This window comes from Lampetra fluviatilis, chromosome 42 (genome assembly GCF_964198595.1).
Source record: "Lampetra fluviatilis chromosome 42, kcLamFluv1.1, whole genome shotgun sequence".
Taxonomy (NCBI): domain Eukaryota; kingdom Metazoa; phylum Chordata; class Hyperoartia; order Petromyzontiformes; family Petromyzontidae; genus Lampetra; species Lampetra fluviatilis.
In genome coordinates, this window is record NC_136316.1 from 10,660,913 (window position 1) to 10,676,166 (window position 15,254).

The 15,254-nt window shown below is 54.5% G+C and overlaps 1 protein-coding gene across 9 annotated transcripts in view; it reads left to right on the top strand.

Moving 5' to 3' along the window:
* The window catches only part of LOC144946718 (putative tyrosine carboxypeptidase MATCAP2), a 52,091-nt gene that overhangs the window by 12,176 nt on the left and 24,661 nt on the right, over nt 1-15,254 (top strand). For 3 of the 9 annotated variants that reach the window (XM_078875844.1, XM_078875845.1, XM_078875848.1), the window contains 4 exons: nt 1,707-1,920; nt 2,521-2,729; nt 3,315-3,458; nt 14,013-14,145. In XM_078875844.1, the coding sequence (XP_078731970.1) occupies nt 1,749-1,920; nt 2,521-2,729; nt 3,315-3,458; nt 14,013-14,145 (658 nt within the window). In that variant the 5' untranslated portion in view covers nt 1,707-1,748. Of the gene's footprint in view, nt 1-1,317; nt 1,618-1,706; nt 1,921-2,520; nt 2,730-3,314; nt 3,459-14,012; nt 14,146-15,254 lie in introns of those variants that run through there. The other 6 variants (XM_078875839.1, XM_078875847.1, XM_078875840.1 and 3 more) reach the window with 6 other exon arrangements.

A 15,254-nucleotide genomic window follows, 5' to 3' on the forward strand; every position in this document is an offset into this window, starting at 1 on the left:
CCAGGTGGTTGGTAGGATCTCTATGGATTTTGGTATAGCTACCATCATTCATTAGGTCCTGTATTTTGTTTCTGTATGTGGTTTTATCCATGATGACAGTGGCATTGCCCTTGTCGGCTGAGAGGATGACTGTCATCTCTCTTCTTGATTCTTTCGGTAAAGTCACGTAGAAGGGAAATAATAAAATAATAAAAATAAAACATAATAAAATACAATTCTCACGACGTTTCGGCCACAACGCAAGCAGCCGTCCTCAGGTGTAGAACAGGTCTGTCGGAAAGACAGCGTCTGAAATTCAGTCCTCAGGTGAGAACGGCTGCTTGCGTTGTGGCCGAAACGTCGTGAGAATTATTATGTTTTATTTTTATTATTTCCCTTCTACGTGACTTTACTGAAAGAACCAAGAAGATGAATCCCTGTAGTCACGAAAGCTTTAAATAAAAATTTGTCATCTCTTTTTCAGTTGAGCAAGCTCAAAGCGCTCATCTTTGCTGATGTTGCTAAAAGGTTTCTTAGCGTTTTTGATAATTGCAGCGATTTATGATCTTGCCACATCTGCAGGAATGTGTCCCAAACCCTTAGTGGCTACGTCGACCTGGGCAATGAAATCATCAACTGGGATGTGTTTAGGGGTGACTGCGAATTCAACCCTTTAGCTAGTACCGATTTTAGGCTGTTGGAAATTGGGCTGTTACTCTGATTGATAACAATCTTGTCAACGTCTAACTTTCATTCGTGTGGATCTGGCTTCTTCCTAGACAGGAGGCTGAACTTGGCAATCAGGTTCTCTTTGCATTTAGCTGACATTGAGGTGGCTGAAGAGGCTGTCATGTTATCTACATGGTCCCATTCAGATGTAGACACTTTTTTCTGTCAATGCTAAGTGTGATTGCAAGAGAGTCTTGTCTAAATGTTCTAGTTCAAATCGGAGCAATCTTGTTCTCTCTGAGACCAGGGCTAGGCCGACCCTAAACAAGATCCGTTTAGCATTAGGAGAAGTGACAGCAGCATATGTGAGTTTAAAGGCGATCAGTATTACCTTGGTGTCACGGCATCTCTTCAGAAAAGTGAGCGACTCGATCAGATGAGCCTTCTTGTCTCGAAGTCTGTTAAGAGATCTAATAGACCCAAAGAGTATGAATTACTGCAGTCACGAAAGCTTTAAGTCAAGATAAAGCACATAATGTAACAGTTACACAGGCACCTCCCTCCTTAGTGTGCCAGGAAAGGTCCTTGCAAGGATTATTCAACATCACCTCCTTACCTCCTTACCAGGCACACTGAGGAGAGGCTTGCAGAGCCCCAATCTGGTTTTAGAATGAGGTGGTCCAGCCGCTCCTTCCGTTTCTGGATGATCATTCCGCTCGTGAAGCCGATGGCAGCCACCCCTTGAGGCCAGTGAGGAAGCCGAGGGGCCCGGTCATGACATCGCCGCCGATGAGCGCCCCTGGCCATGGGCCGCGCCGCCACTGTGGTCTCTGCATGCCATTGCCCTCCCCGCTCTTCTCAGGCCGGCCTATTCCGTCTGCGCCACCACCTCCTACTCCCCTCTTAAGGATTCCCGATGAAAAGTGGACTTGCTTGTCATGAAGCATCTCCAAGAGCTCCTCTATGCCGGTGGGTGTCTCACCTTGTCAGAACCGATCAAGCCAGGCTAACTTGGGAACCGCCATCCCTGCCTCTGCTCTGCTCTGCTATGTTTATAGCTACAGGTGACGAGCAGGTCACTGCCGGATCGGACAGTGGGTATGCCTGTGGTAGGGTCACCTGTGGTAGGCAAAAGGCACGTTGTGGGCGACCTGCGTGTGGCGGGGAGAAGCCTGGACCTTTCCCAGAGGCCGGTGGGCAGCACGCAGCACGACCTCACGGGAGACGGAGCCCAGGACGAGTTCCGGCACCTTCCACATCTCCTCCAGCGCTGTGAGCTGTCCCATCACGTACCACTCATCATCATCACCACCACCACTTAATATTTCTACCACATCTCCCATACAGGATGTCTCGAGGTACTCTGCAGTAGTCTAGTCAAGAGGGACCTGTGGCAGCTGTTTCTCGTGTGGCACAAAGGGAACGGCAGCTCCAGCCTGCAAGTGGGGGCGAGACTGCTCTTTTGTATTACGCAGTTAAGTAATTTGCAAGTTATTTGGCAAAGTAGGACCATGACATCAGCATACATGGCCAACAATTTTTTCAAAAAATATCATGGGTTCTTGTCCATAATGTTAACGCTGCATAATTATGGTTAACTAGAGGATAGCCCCTCCTGCAGGCAGGGTTATCTTCCCCATCAACTCAGTCCCCTTCTCTCAAATATCACCCCCTTATCAGTTTCTCCACTATTGGATCTGCGCCTCTTCTGTTGGTCACTCCCAAACTCAACAGATATGAATCCAGCTCCAGTTGCTCGATTTATAGCATGGTGTGCTAACTAAGCAACGCACCAACGAGCGTTAACATTGTGACCATGACCTCCAGTGCCACATCTTCGGCTTCTCTCTCCCCACGTTTTTCCCGGGGCAGGGCGCGGACTGGATTTGGGGCTCTGCCGTGGTGTGTCGGCACGCCCGCCCTGCCTTCTCGCCGCCATCAAACCACGCAATGTGCAGCGCGAACGTGGGCGCTTCGTGCGCGCCGGCTTCGCATACAACCCGCGTTTCGAGTACGCGAACCCTGCCGATCCCGTGCTGCTTGCGCGCTATGCTGTTCCGTCGAACTGCTTCCTGCCACAGGTAGGGGCAAGGGGTAGCTCCTGGGGGGGTTCACGAGAGGTCCAACATTCGCGTTCACTTAGTTCGCAACGTTAGCGACCATGCACCATTGCGCCACTTCCTTCTGCAGGTCGGGGTGCACTGTGCGGCATCACGAGAATGTTTGGCATACTCAGAGGGCTTCCGTCAGAGCTGTTTGAGGGTTTGTTTCATGGTTAAGGTCAAGCGCTTGTGTTACGATTTGTGCTAGGGTTTGTGTTCGTATTTGGGTTTACGTTAAGGGTTGAGGTAAAGGCCTGTTTTCGAGTTAGGTGCTGTTTGACTGTTTTAGGACGAGTGTCGGTTTCAGTTTAGAGTTCTAAGATTAAGGTCTATGAGGATTTGGGCTATTGCCAAGTTTTGTTTTCGGATTAGGGTTGTTGGTGTTATGGTCATTTATAGGATGAGGATTATTGCGAGGGGTAAAGTTATAGGTAGGCTATATTTAAAGGTTATGTTTAGTGTTTGCTTGGGCTCTTTTTATGGTCGTGGTAATATTTTACTTATAGGAACATGGCAATGTTAAGGGGCATGGCTACATTTTCTCACCTTGTCTTTCCTGCCCAGGCTGTGAGCATCCTGGAGCGGACACTGAGCCGGTATGGCAGCTACGAACACTTTGAGCAGGACATGGGGGGCGACGTGCTGTCCCCTCGCCGCATCTGGGCTCACGTGCGCACCTACATGGAGAAGGAGGGCTGCCTCGGCGAGGTGGGGCTGCTTTGCGACGTGAACCCTCGGCGTGTTTTGGCTGGAAGCGTGTTTCCCCTTCTGCGTGCAGCAGCCAAGAAAACAGCAGTGAGGTGCAAGAGGCTGGGTCTCAGTGGAGAAAGTAACTGCAAATACAGCGGGAGCGGTAAACACCTCCCCATGTCTTCACTAACGCCGCCTTACAACAGAAATAACAAGCCTTAGATAGCTTATCATCAATCCCATAGGTCCCGCTTTCTTCAAGTGGAAATGAGCCCTTATTTGACTACAATGATTACCCTAGTAAATGCTGTGCCTGATGACTCAGACAAATTAAGTTTATTATTTTGTAAATAAACTGATTTATGGGACATAATGATTATGCCTCTCTCCTGCAGTATTGGGCAGCATAGGTGGTGCTGGGTGTCTGGTTATAAGTCTCGCCTCTAGAATTTGCATCGTGTTGGGTGTATGGTTACAAATCTCACCTCTAGTATTGATATCATCTTGATTTGAAGCTTTCGTGACTGCAGGAATCCATACTCTTTGGTTCTTTCGGTAAAGTCACGTAGGTGTAGAGGAGTAGGGGAGAGTAGTCGCATCGTGTGCACTGTCCAGTGCGATGACGTCACGGGACGTGGGGTCACGCGCGCTGGACAGTGCACATGACGTCACGTCTCCTAGGGTACTTAAGGGATACCCCGTGACGTAAGCGGGGTCACTGTGGGAACGGGGAAAGTAAACAGGGTGAAGAGGGAACCAGGGGTAGAGAGAGGGATCAAATAGGGAGTCTGGGGAGAAGCCGGTGGTAGCCGATAGAGGTGCTTCTCTCTCCGGTCGGTGGAGTCGGCAGAGTCCACGATCCGACACGAGAGAGAGAGACCGAAGCTAGCCGGCAGGGACCCGGACTCAGAGTAGGACCCCTAGCCCCTGGGAGTTGTATATCCTGTGTAATATTGATAAGCTTTAATAAACCCTGGCGGAAGCCCTTAACTTACCTCCGTCTACGAGTACGTCTGTCGGAACTACTCAACAACTGGTGTCAGTAGTTGACACCGTCGCCACAATGTCTAAAGCGGGGGCACGGCGTAAGAACCCACCGGCACATGACTTGGAGGGTGCCGAAGGCGGAGAGGAGGCTCCAGCAGCGACCCCGGAGCCCGGGACCCCGGTGACGGTCCCCATGGAGACGAGCGGGCCGGAGCGGGAGGAGTCGGCAGCCGGGAGTGCCAGCTCACCACCGCCGCCAGAGACGGAGAGCGTCCCCGCAGCCCTGCTGCAGCAGGTCCTGCAGGCGGTGGGGCAGCTCACCGTTAGGTTGGCCGAAGTGGAGACGCGGACGCAGCCAACCGGCCCGCACTCGGGACGGGAGCAACCGTCAACTCCCATCGTTGAAACCGCCGCCGTTTTCCCGGTGGTCGCTCCACCGGAAATGGCCGCCATGTTGGCTGCGACGCAGTCCGCGGCGGCCATGTTGGCTCGGGAGCCGTATGCGGCCGCTGCTACGGCTGCGACGCGGCGGGCGGCGGCCATTGTTGCTGCGACGCCGCAAGTCGGCGCCATGGCTGCCATGGCGACCGCGACGCCGGGTCTCTCCACCGGCGTGGCCGGAGTTTCTCGGCACGCCGTTCCTGCGGGACCAGCCGCCGGCGACGACGCGGCTCCACATCAAGCTGCGCCCGCCGGGGGGGCCCCGGGTAAGTACGCGCCGCCGGGGTGGGCAGCGGCAGCCGCCGCAGCGGCAGTCGCCGCTGCCCCGTACATCGCCGTGCCGCCGGAATGGGCCGCGGGTGCTGCCGCGGCTCCGCCCGTCGCCGCGCTCACGGGGCCGGCCACTGGCTCCGTGTTACACTGCTGTGACTACAGTGTAGCCCGGGGAGGCCGCAATGCCGCCGCCCCTCGCCGCGTCGCCGGAGGTTTCCGCAGCTACGGCCGCTGTCCCGCACCTCGCTGCGCCGGCGGGATGGGCCGCGGGGGCCGCTGCAGGCCCGAATTATACCGCCGCGTCTTCGGCGTGGCCCGTGGAGGCTGCAACACCGTGGTCCCTCGCCGCGTCACGGGAGGCTTCGTACGCCGCCGCTGACAGGTGGGTCGCGAAAGCGGAGGCGCCTTCACACCTCGCTGCGTCTATGGCGTGGCCCATGGGGGCCGCAACTCTACCGCACTTCGCTGCGTCTACGGTGTGGCCTATGGGGCCGCAACTCTGCCGCACTTCGCTGCGCCTACGGCGTGGCCCATGGGGGCCGCAACTCTGCCGCACTTCGCCGCGCCCGGGGCATGGCCCGCGGGGGCCGCAGCACCACCGCACCTTTCCGCGTCTTCGGCGTGGCCCACGGGTGCCGCAACGCTGCCACCACCGCACCACCTCGCGTCCGCCGGGTGGCCCACAGGTGCCGCTTGGCTTCCACACCTCGCGGCGCCACGCGGCCAATGGCTGCGCCGGTTACCCGACGTTGCGCCGTTTGTCGCGAAAGGGGGCGACTGGTCGGCCTTCCAGGACCGGTTCGACCTGCCTGCGCTTCCGACCTGCTTGGACGAGAGGGCTCTGCAGTCCTTCAAGTCCATCCATCCGGCCAATCGGGCTACGCTCCCGGTGGCCTATATCCAAATGGCCAACGTTTTTGAGCCGCCATCCTGCACGCAGCTAAAGTTTTCGCTGCGGCGGCGGGAGGAGGGGGAACTGCCGCTGGCCTTCCGCTGCTCGCTCCTGGCCCTGGCGCAGGCTGCATACCCTCACCTGTACGGCAGGGCACTTGATTCTATGGCCTTGGGGAAGCTGCTTGACCTGGCAAGGGAGCTAGGAATTGCTCTGTCGATCAACAATGATCGGCAGATCACATCCTTGGCAGTCGCCGAAAACATTCAGGCGCACCTCTCCCTCCGACAACAGCCTCGGATGGCGGCGTGTGCGGGGGTCCCCCGGCGCCGGACGGGGGGGCCGCCTCTCAGGGGGTGGACACCCTCGCGGCCCTGGCGATGTCCGATCGTCGAGGAAGGGGGGCGGGTGGTCGCCATCCGGAGCAGCGGTGGCGGCCGGTACCTTCCCGTCCGCAGGAGGCGGCCACGGTGGCCTGCTTCCGCTGTGGTCATCGGAGCCACATTGAGCGGGGCTGCTGGAATGCCCCGGGGGCCTTTGGAAAAGGGGCTCCACCTTCTCCCGGACCCTCGTTGGCATCGGGTCCAGGGCCCCAGGCGAGTCGCGACGCATCATCTGCGCGGCCGCTCCCTTCACCTCATGCATCTAGCGGGGCTAGGGCCCATCGTCATGGGGTTGTCCTCGAAGGGTCGGGTGCACCATCGTCATCACCCCCTCAATGGCCCAGACAGACCCGCCACTGGGATGCGCTTGCGCATCGGATGGTGGCGGCAACTGCCAGCTCCTCAGCGGTGGCAGGACATGTGCAAGGGGTGCACGTTCGCCTCCTGGTGGATACGGGGGCGTCGGCCACCATTATTTCTGAAGCCATTTTCGGGCTGCTACCCCGCAGCGTGGGTCCGTTAAGGCCGGTTCGCGGGGCTTGTGTCGTCGTGAACGGCGGCAGTTTGGGCATCTTGGGCCACGTAGCGTCGGTTCGGGTTGACGAGATTGAGTTGGCCGGGCCTATTTTGGTCTCCAGGACCTTGGCAGTGCCATGCCTCTTGGGGACCGACGTTTTGTCTAGGATGCCCATCCGAATTTTCGTTGACCAGGGCTGTGTGGAAATGCCGTTAGGGAGGCGGCTGCAATTCCTACAATCGCCTACCATCCTGTCTCCTTGGTCGCCGGTGTACGGGCCTTGAATAAAGCGCCGGTGACCGTACCGCCGGCGTCACAAATCCTGCTACCCCTTAGGTTGCGCAAACCGCTCGAAATGGGCTCCACGGAGACGGGTATCCTGTCCCCGTCAAGCTACTTTTCAAGGATGAAGGGGTTGGTTGGCGCCTTGACAGCCGTGTCGGGGGGCCAGGACCTTTTTTTGCAGGTCCTCAATTCGGGACCCGTGCCGGTCGTAGTCCCGGCCGGCGCCGTCCTGGCGCACGCGACCCCGGCTCTTCCACCCGAGAGCGCTGCCCCGGATGGAGGGGTCGTGGCGGGCATGATGCGCACGGGGGACCTCGACGCATCATGGATCGCCACATTGTGCGACGAGAATGCCTCGTTGTCCTCCGTGGAACGTCGGCAACTCCGCGACCTCATCGAGCGGTTCACCGATGTGTTCAGCCAAAGTAAGTTTGATCTGGGTCGCACTACTCTTTTGGACCACCACATAGACACGGGCGACGCGGCCCCTATTCGACTTAATTCCCACCGCTTTAGCCCAGCGGAAAAAGATCATGTCCGCTCGGCTGTCGACGAAATGTTGGCGGCGGACATCATCTCCCCATCTACTAGCCCTTGGGGTGCCCCCATTGTGCTAGTCAAGAAACGGGACGGGAGTCTCCGGTTCTGCGTCGATTTCCGTAGATTGAACAAGATCTCGGTGGCTGATGCATATCCATTGCCTCGCATGGATGATTCCCTGGACGCCCTCTCGGGTGCGCGGTTCTTTTCGACTTTAGATTTGCTCTCCGGCTTCTGGCAATTGCCACTGGATGAGGCCTCTAGACCCAAGACAGCGTTCCGCACGCCCCAGGGGTTGTTCGAGTTCAATCGGCTTCCTATGGGTCTCCATTCGGCCCCGGCCACCTTCCAGCGTCTCATGGAGATGGTCTTGGCAGGGCTGCAGTGGGAGTCTTGTCTAATCTACTTGGATGACGTTATTGTTTTTGGCCGTACGTTTGGCGAGCACTTGCATCGCCTTGAGGCGGTGTTCGTCAAAGTGTGTGCTGCTGGCTTGAAATTCAACCCCAGAAATGCCACTTGCTACAACCATCGGTGAAGTATTTGGGACACATTGTTAGCGCGTCAGGTATCGCCACGGACCCGGATAAAACGGCTTGTGTCCGGACATGGCAGACTCCCACATCTGTTGCGGAGGTGCGTAGCTTCGTTGGCTTCGCATCGTACTATCGCCGGTTTGTCCTCGATTTTGCGACAATTGCGAAGCCACTGCACGCCCTTTCCGCCAAAGGCCAAAGGTTTCGCTGGGGCGCGGAGGAGGAGGCGGCTTTTGCGGCGTTTCGCACGGCCTTGGCGGACGCGCCGCCCTTGGGGTACCAAGATTTTTCGAAACCCTTCCTGCTCGATACGGATGCCAGCGACACGGGAATTGGGGCTGTCCTGGCCCAGGTGGTCGACGGGGTTGAGAGGGTGGTAGCCTATGGCAGTCGCGTTCTGTTCCCGACGGAACAGCGATATTGTGTGACCCGGAGGGAGCTTTTGGCCATAGTTTATTTTGTTCAGTTGTATAGACCCTATTTGTACGGTAGGCTGTTTACGGTCCGAACTGACCACGCGGCCCTGCAATATTCGCTGAGGATTAGTCAGCCCTCGGGTCCGCTGTCTCGCTGGCTCGAAGTGCTCCAGGATTACCCCTTTGATGTAATCCACAGGAAGGGGACACAGCATGGAAATGCGGACGGTTTATCCCGATTGCCGGCAGGCGGCGGGTGTGCTTGCGCCCTGGGCTCTAGCTGTTGCAAGGCTCCAGGGGACGTTGCGGCCCAGTTGGTCACGTCGGCCGAGGCGGCCACCCCTACAGGTGCGGCGGGGCCCGAGGATTTCGGCCTTGGACTCCCCCGGGAGGTATGGTCCAGCTTGCAGATGGAGGATTCCTCTCTGCTGAAGCTACGGCACCGCGTCGGGCGTAAGGCCCGGAGCTCAACTTCGTCGGCTGCCCCGGCGATCGCCGTGCATGACGGACTCCTCATGCGTTGGGATGCCCAATTGGAACGCTTTTGTGTGGTTGTGCCCACTAGCCTGTGTGGTAAATTAACCCGAGCCATTCACGAGAAGCTTATGCACCTTGGCTACCACAAGACCTTATTGACCCTTAAGCGGGACTATTACTGGCCGGGTGTTGAGGGTAACGTGGCACTGATTTTGAAGGGTTGCCACGACTGCGTGCGGAGGAAGGGCCCAGTTGTCCGGGACCGGGCCCCGCTGCAGTCCACCCGGGTTTCTCGCGTTAATGAGCTTGTGGCGCTCGACATTTTGGGGCCATTCCCTGCATCCCAACGGGGCCACAAATACCTCTTGGTGGGCGTTGAGTACCTCACACGTTGGCCCATGGCATGGCCTTTGGTCGATCAGTCGGCCTCTTCTATCACCGAGGCCTTCGTCCAGGGGTACGTGTTTGACAAGGGCGCGCCGGAACAATTGTTGACTGACCAGGGGCGGAATTTCTCGTCTAGGTTGCTCAAGGAGGTGTGTGACCTCTATGACACCAAGAAAATCCGCACTTCGCCCTACCACCCCCAGTCAGACGGGATGGTAGAGCGCTTGAACCGCACCCTTACGTCCATGCTGTGCCACCAGGTGAACACGTCCCAGTCAGACTGGGACCTGTTTGTCCCGGGGGTCTTGGCGGCGTATTGGTTGGCCCCTCATGCCTCCACGGGATTTTCGCCTTTTTATTTGATGTACGGTAGGGAACCGGAGCCCCCGGTGCACGTCCAAATGGACGTTGGCTTCTCCAGGAAGGAGTCGGCGGTGCCGGCACCTTTGAAGGTCGCGCTTGACCGGCTGCGCAAGGCGCGACAGGCTGCTGCCGAGAATTCCGCCAGCCGACAGGCGGCTAATGAGCGGCTGCCCAAACACCAGGCAGCTGGCCTCCCGTGGGTAGTGGGTCAAAAAGCGTGGCTGCATTGTCCCCAGGTCCTCGTTGGCACATCGGCCAAATTGCATCGCCCTTGGCAGGGCCCCGTGGAGGTTGAGGAGGTCCGCCGGCCGCAATGCGTCCGGATTCGGTTCGGTCGCCAGCAGTGAATAGTGCACCCGTCCCGGCTCAAACGTTATGTTCCATCTACCCTGGGGGATCCACCCCCAATTCCGGAGCGGCCGGCTGATGTGATGTATCCAGCGTGCCTGACCGGCCGGGTCTCGTTGACGGAGGTGACGTCCGGCCTGTGTGTGTGCCCCCAGGCCCCTCCCGAGTGAGGCCGACAGAGACCCCCCAGTCACCGGAGGCCACGGCGGTCGGCCTATTGCCCGCTGATGGGCCACCTGCACGGGTAGCGGACGCCACACGGGGGAGCGGGCCAGCAGCGTATACCCGCTCGAGGGGGATGCGGCTCCGGTGACGGCCCTGATGGCCGTTCAGCGGGCCCAGCCCCTGGCGCCCATTCGGCGCTATCCGGCGGATGAGACCTTCGGGCTCTATTTCTTTTGTTTTTTTGTTGTTGTGGTTGTTGCTGTTCTGCTTGAGGGGCCGTGCTGCCCTAAGGTTGAGTTGTCTAGCAGCCGGTTTTACCTTCAGGCACACGCACTCATGATTGTTCGGTCTTCGGTCCGGTGTGGGGTGATTGCAGCCGGGTCGGCTGTTTTTTTTTCACGGGGGGGGGGGGTGATGTAGAGGAGTAGGGGAGAGTAGTGGCGTCGTGTGCGCTGTCCAGTGCGATGACGTCACGGGACGTGGGGTCACGCGCGCTGGACAGTGCACATGACGTCACGTCTCCTAGGGTACTTAAGGGATACCCCGTGACGTAAGCGGGGTCACTGTGGGAACGGGGAAAGTAAACAGGGTGAAGAGGGAACCAGGGGTAGAGAGAGGGATCGAATAGGGAGTCTGGGGAGAAGCCGGTGGTAGCCGATAGAGGTGCTTCTCTCTCCGGTCGGTGGAGTCGGCAGAGTCCACGATCCGACACGAGAGAGAGAGACCGGAGCTAGCCGGCAGGGACCCGGACTCAGAGTAGGACCCCTAGCCCCTGGGAGTTGTGTACCCTGTGTAATATTGATAAGCTTTAATAAACCCTGGCGGAAGCCCTTAACTTACCTCCGTCTACGAGTACGTCCGTCGGAACTACTCAACATAGGTATAAAATAAAATAAATCACGACGTTTCGGGCGCAACACAAGCTGAGGCAGACTGTTTTAAAACAGTCTTCCTCAGCAGCAGACCATGCTTTCCCACCTGATGATGGACGCTTGTGTAATAAAGCTCGTTGAGGCGACTTCTGGAATCCGGTCTTTTATTCAACTTTGCATTACAGCTTCCCTTCACGCTGCCTGTCAGCAGCGTGAGAGGGACAAATAGAGAGAGAGACACACTGCCACGTGGCAACCCGGAGCCCCGCTCCCGCGTGGCCCCCTTCCTCTGTTCGTTCCCGTTCTGACCACGTGTCGTACGTCTCCACCCCTATTTCATACCCAGGTCACGTGATACGTTTCCACCAATCCTGGTTAGCCTCTATGGAATATTCCAGAGGCTCCCGAGACCACGCCCCTGACTCGTCTCCCCATTGGCTGTGGCTCAAGCCAGCAGAACCAATCCTTTACAACTAGTTGTCACCTTTCCATTACGTCAGGGCCACGCCCCTAGGCTTCCCCCCATTGGCTATGAACCAGGACCGGCAGAGCCATTCGTCGTGACGAGTTGTAATCTGTCAACGACCCGGATATAACCTCACATTACACTTATGTTGCGCACGAAATGTCGTGATTTAATTGATTTTATACCTACGTGACTTTACCGAAAGAACCAAAGAGTATTGATATCATGCTTGGTGTATGGCTACAAGTCTCACCTCTAGTATTGACATAATGCTGGGTGATGGTGGTAATGAGTGCATGGTTTTGAATCTCATTGTGATACTGTGTGGTGCAGGTCGTGGTGACTGATTGAAGCTCACACCCATCACATGATGTTGAGTGGTGTAGGTGGTGGTGTGGTTGAAGCTGTCGCCCATGACAATGCTGAGTGGTGTAGGTGGTGTGGTTATACCACTCACCCACCGACGTGGTGTTGAGTGATGTAGGTGGTAGTATGGTTATACATCTCACCTACCACGTGGTGTTGAGTGGTGTAGCTGAAGGTGTGGTGTAGCTCCCACCTACTGCGTGGTGTTGAGTGGTATAGGTGGTGTGGTTGAAGCTGTCACCCACCACGTGGTGTAGGCGGTAATGAGTTTATCTTCTTGGTTCTTTCGGTAAAGTCACGTAGAATGGAAATAATAAAATAATAAAAATAAAACATAATAAATAATTCTCACGACGTTTCGGCCACAACGCAAGTAGCCGTCCTCAGGTGGAGAACAGGTCTGTCGAGGAGACGAGTCTGAATGATAAGCACCAGGCTTGGAGCGACTATTTAAGCTGGGATGGAGGGGCGAAGAGCGCCTTGACAAAAGAATTTGCATATCAAGAGGAATTTAGCATATTTATGGCAAATGCAGATATGTGATTAGTACTACTTGTGAAATGCGTAGGAGGTTTTGCGAGGGGTTGAAAGTCATTATGCCCGTGCATTATGCAGGATTAGCAGCATCAAAGGGAGGGGATAGGGGTGGCATTAATAAAGGGAAGGAGTGTTAATAGTATGTAGCTGCAGTAACTAAACCACCACGTAAACAACTAAAGTATAAACTACATAGTATCATCAGTATACTAAATATACTCTACAATAAGCTGAGTTACTAACAGTAAGTAATACATTACAATTCTATGTCGCAAAAAATATAATATGCTACCATCTAAACTTTATTCTCTTACATCACACGAGTCTACACCGTACTATATACTGCCATAGACAAACCCAACATTAAATTATATACTGTATTGCTATACACCACTTTGTATTATTCTACCCACCCTAATGTATATCACACTGCTGTATATTCACTATACAATTACGATACTATATGTTTCTTTGTACATTGTATTAAGCATTACAATTTTATACTATTATACAATCCGCTTTACACTGTACCATTGACCGTCATGTAAAAGATACTAAGAGGAAGCAACGAAATATATCAATGGGAGAGTAGTGAGGGAGACTTGCAGCGGAGCAAAGAATCCATTCCCTGCAGCTTATTGAAGAGTATATTTAGTATACTGATGATACTATGTAGTTTATACTTTAGTTGTTTACGTGGTGGTTTAGTTACTGCAGCTACATACTATTAACACTCCTTCCCTTTATTAATGCCACCCCTATCCCCTCCCTTTGATGCTGCTAATCCTGCATAATGCACGGGCATAATGACTTTAAACCCCTCGCCAAACCTCCTACGCATTTCACAAGTAGTACTAATCGCATATCTGCATTTCCCATAAATATGCTAAATTCATCTTGATATGCAAATTATTTTGTTAAGGCGCTCTTCGCCCCTCCATCCCAGCTGAAATAGTCGCTCCAAGCCTGGGGCTTGTCATTCAGACTTTGTCTCCTCGACAGACCTGTTCTCCACCTGAGGACGGCTACTTGCGTTGTGGCCGAAACGTCGTGAGAATTATTTTATTATGTTTTATTTTTATTATTTTATTATTTCCATTCTACGTGACTTTACCGAAAGAACCAAGAAGATGAATCCCTGCAGTTACGAAAGCTTTAAATCGAAAGGTAATGAGTTTGTTTGTGGCTCTCATCCACCGCGTGTTGTTGAGTGGTGTAGGTGGTGGCGTAGTTGTTGCTCTCACCCACTGCATGGCGCTGGCTGTTGTAGGTGGTGGTGTGGTTGAAGCTCTGACCCACTGTGTGGTTCTGGCTGCTGTAGGTGGTGGTGAGCCTGCACGACGACCTGCTGTCGCGTGCCTCCATGACAGTGCAGAACGGCCGCCCCACGCTATGCATCAACACGGCAGCGGCGCGTGAGCACTGGCTCGAGGGGATGCTGCAGCACGAGATCGGTGAGTGCGCATACGAGGTCTACCGCCAAGCCAAGGGATTTACAGTAAACCATTGTTAATTCGACATATGGGGCTCTGGCCTTGCCGAATTATCCAATATTCTAAATTATGTACAATGGTACTCCCCAGTGCCTCTATATATATATTATATATATATTATTTTTTTTATTCTCCAAACCTTTCACACACCATACGCATTGACACATCTGCATCAATTATATCCGAAACTTTGGATTTGTTTAGCAGACTAAGGGATTTATACTTCAGTCCCTTTCTATTACTTCTTGATGTAGGTGTGGACAACATTTCTGAGAAGGTTGGCTTGCACAGAGTGCATAAACAAGGTAAAGTCCAAAGCAAAAGGTCTGCACTAACGCTCAACATGCGCGCCTCCACTAGACTGAATAATTATTTTGGTCGACATTTCGGCTCGTGGAGAATTACTTCTTCCATTTATATAAAAGTAAAAAATTGTGGGTTTGTGTTTGGGTTTGTGTGTGGTCGCTCGCTTGGCTCTCCAACGGTGGGGTTTGCGTAAAAAGAAAATAGCCAGTTACCATGCCGTAAGCCCCGCGATCAGCAAGTGCTATTCCTTTTTCACATCCCTCAAATTTTAATTAGTTTAATTAGCGATTTAGTGTGATTTTTGTGCGCTTTACAATTATGTATTTATGGCGCTTGCACGACCATACCAACTCACGCGCCTTTGGTGGGGGGAACGGCCCATGCCAAGTCGCCCGCCTTTGGTGGGAGTGAGGGGGACATTTTCTTTCGCGTTAAAAATGCTATAAAATACACTATACGCTGACGTAAATTATTCACTGTGTCATGTCCCACCCCACCACGATGCGTGCAGTTACTAATATACACAGTCGCTAGATGCTAGCACTATAGGCAGTAGATCATTTATTTATTTATCACGCGCGCATGACCATACCAACTCACGCGCCTTTGGTGGGGGGGGGAACATTTTCTTTCGCGTTAGAAATGCTATAAAAATCTTCACTGTGTGATGTCTCCCTCACCTCGATGCTTGCAGTTATTACTACTGTAATGCGGGCGTAAATGGGCGGGTCGGATGTGACGATCCGAAAGGGAGGAGTCAGGGT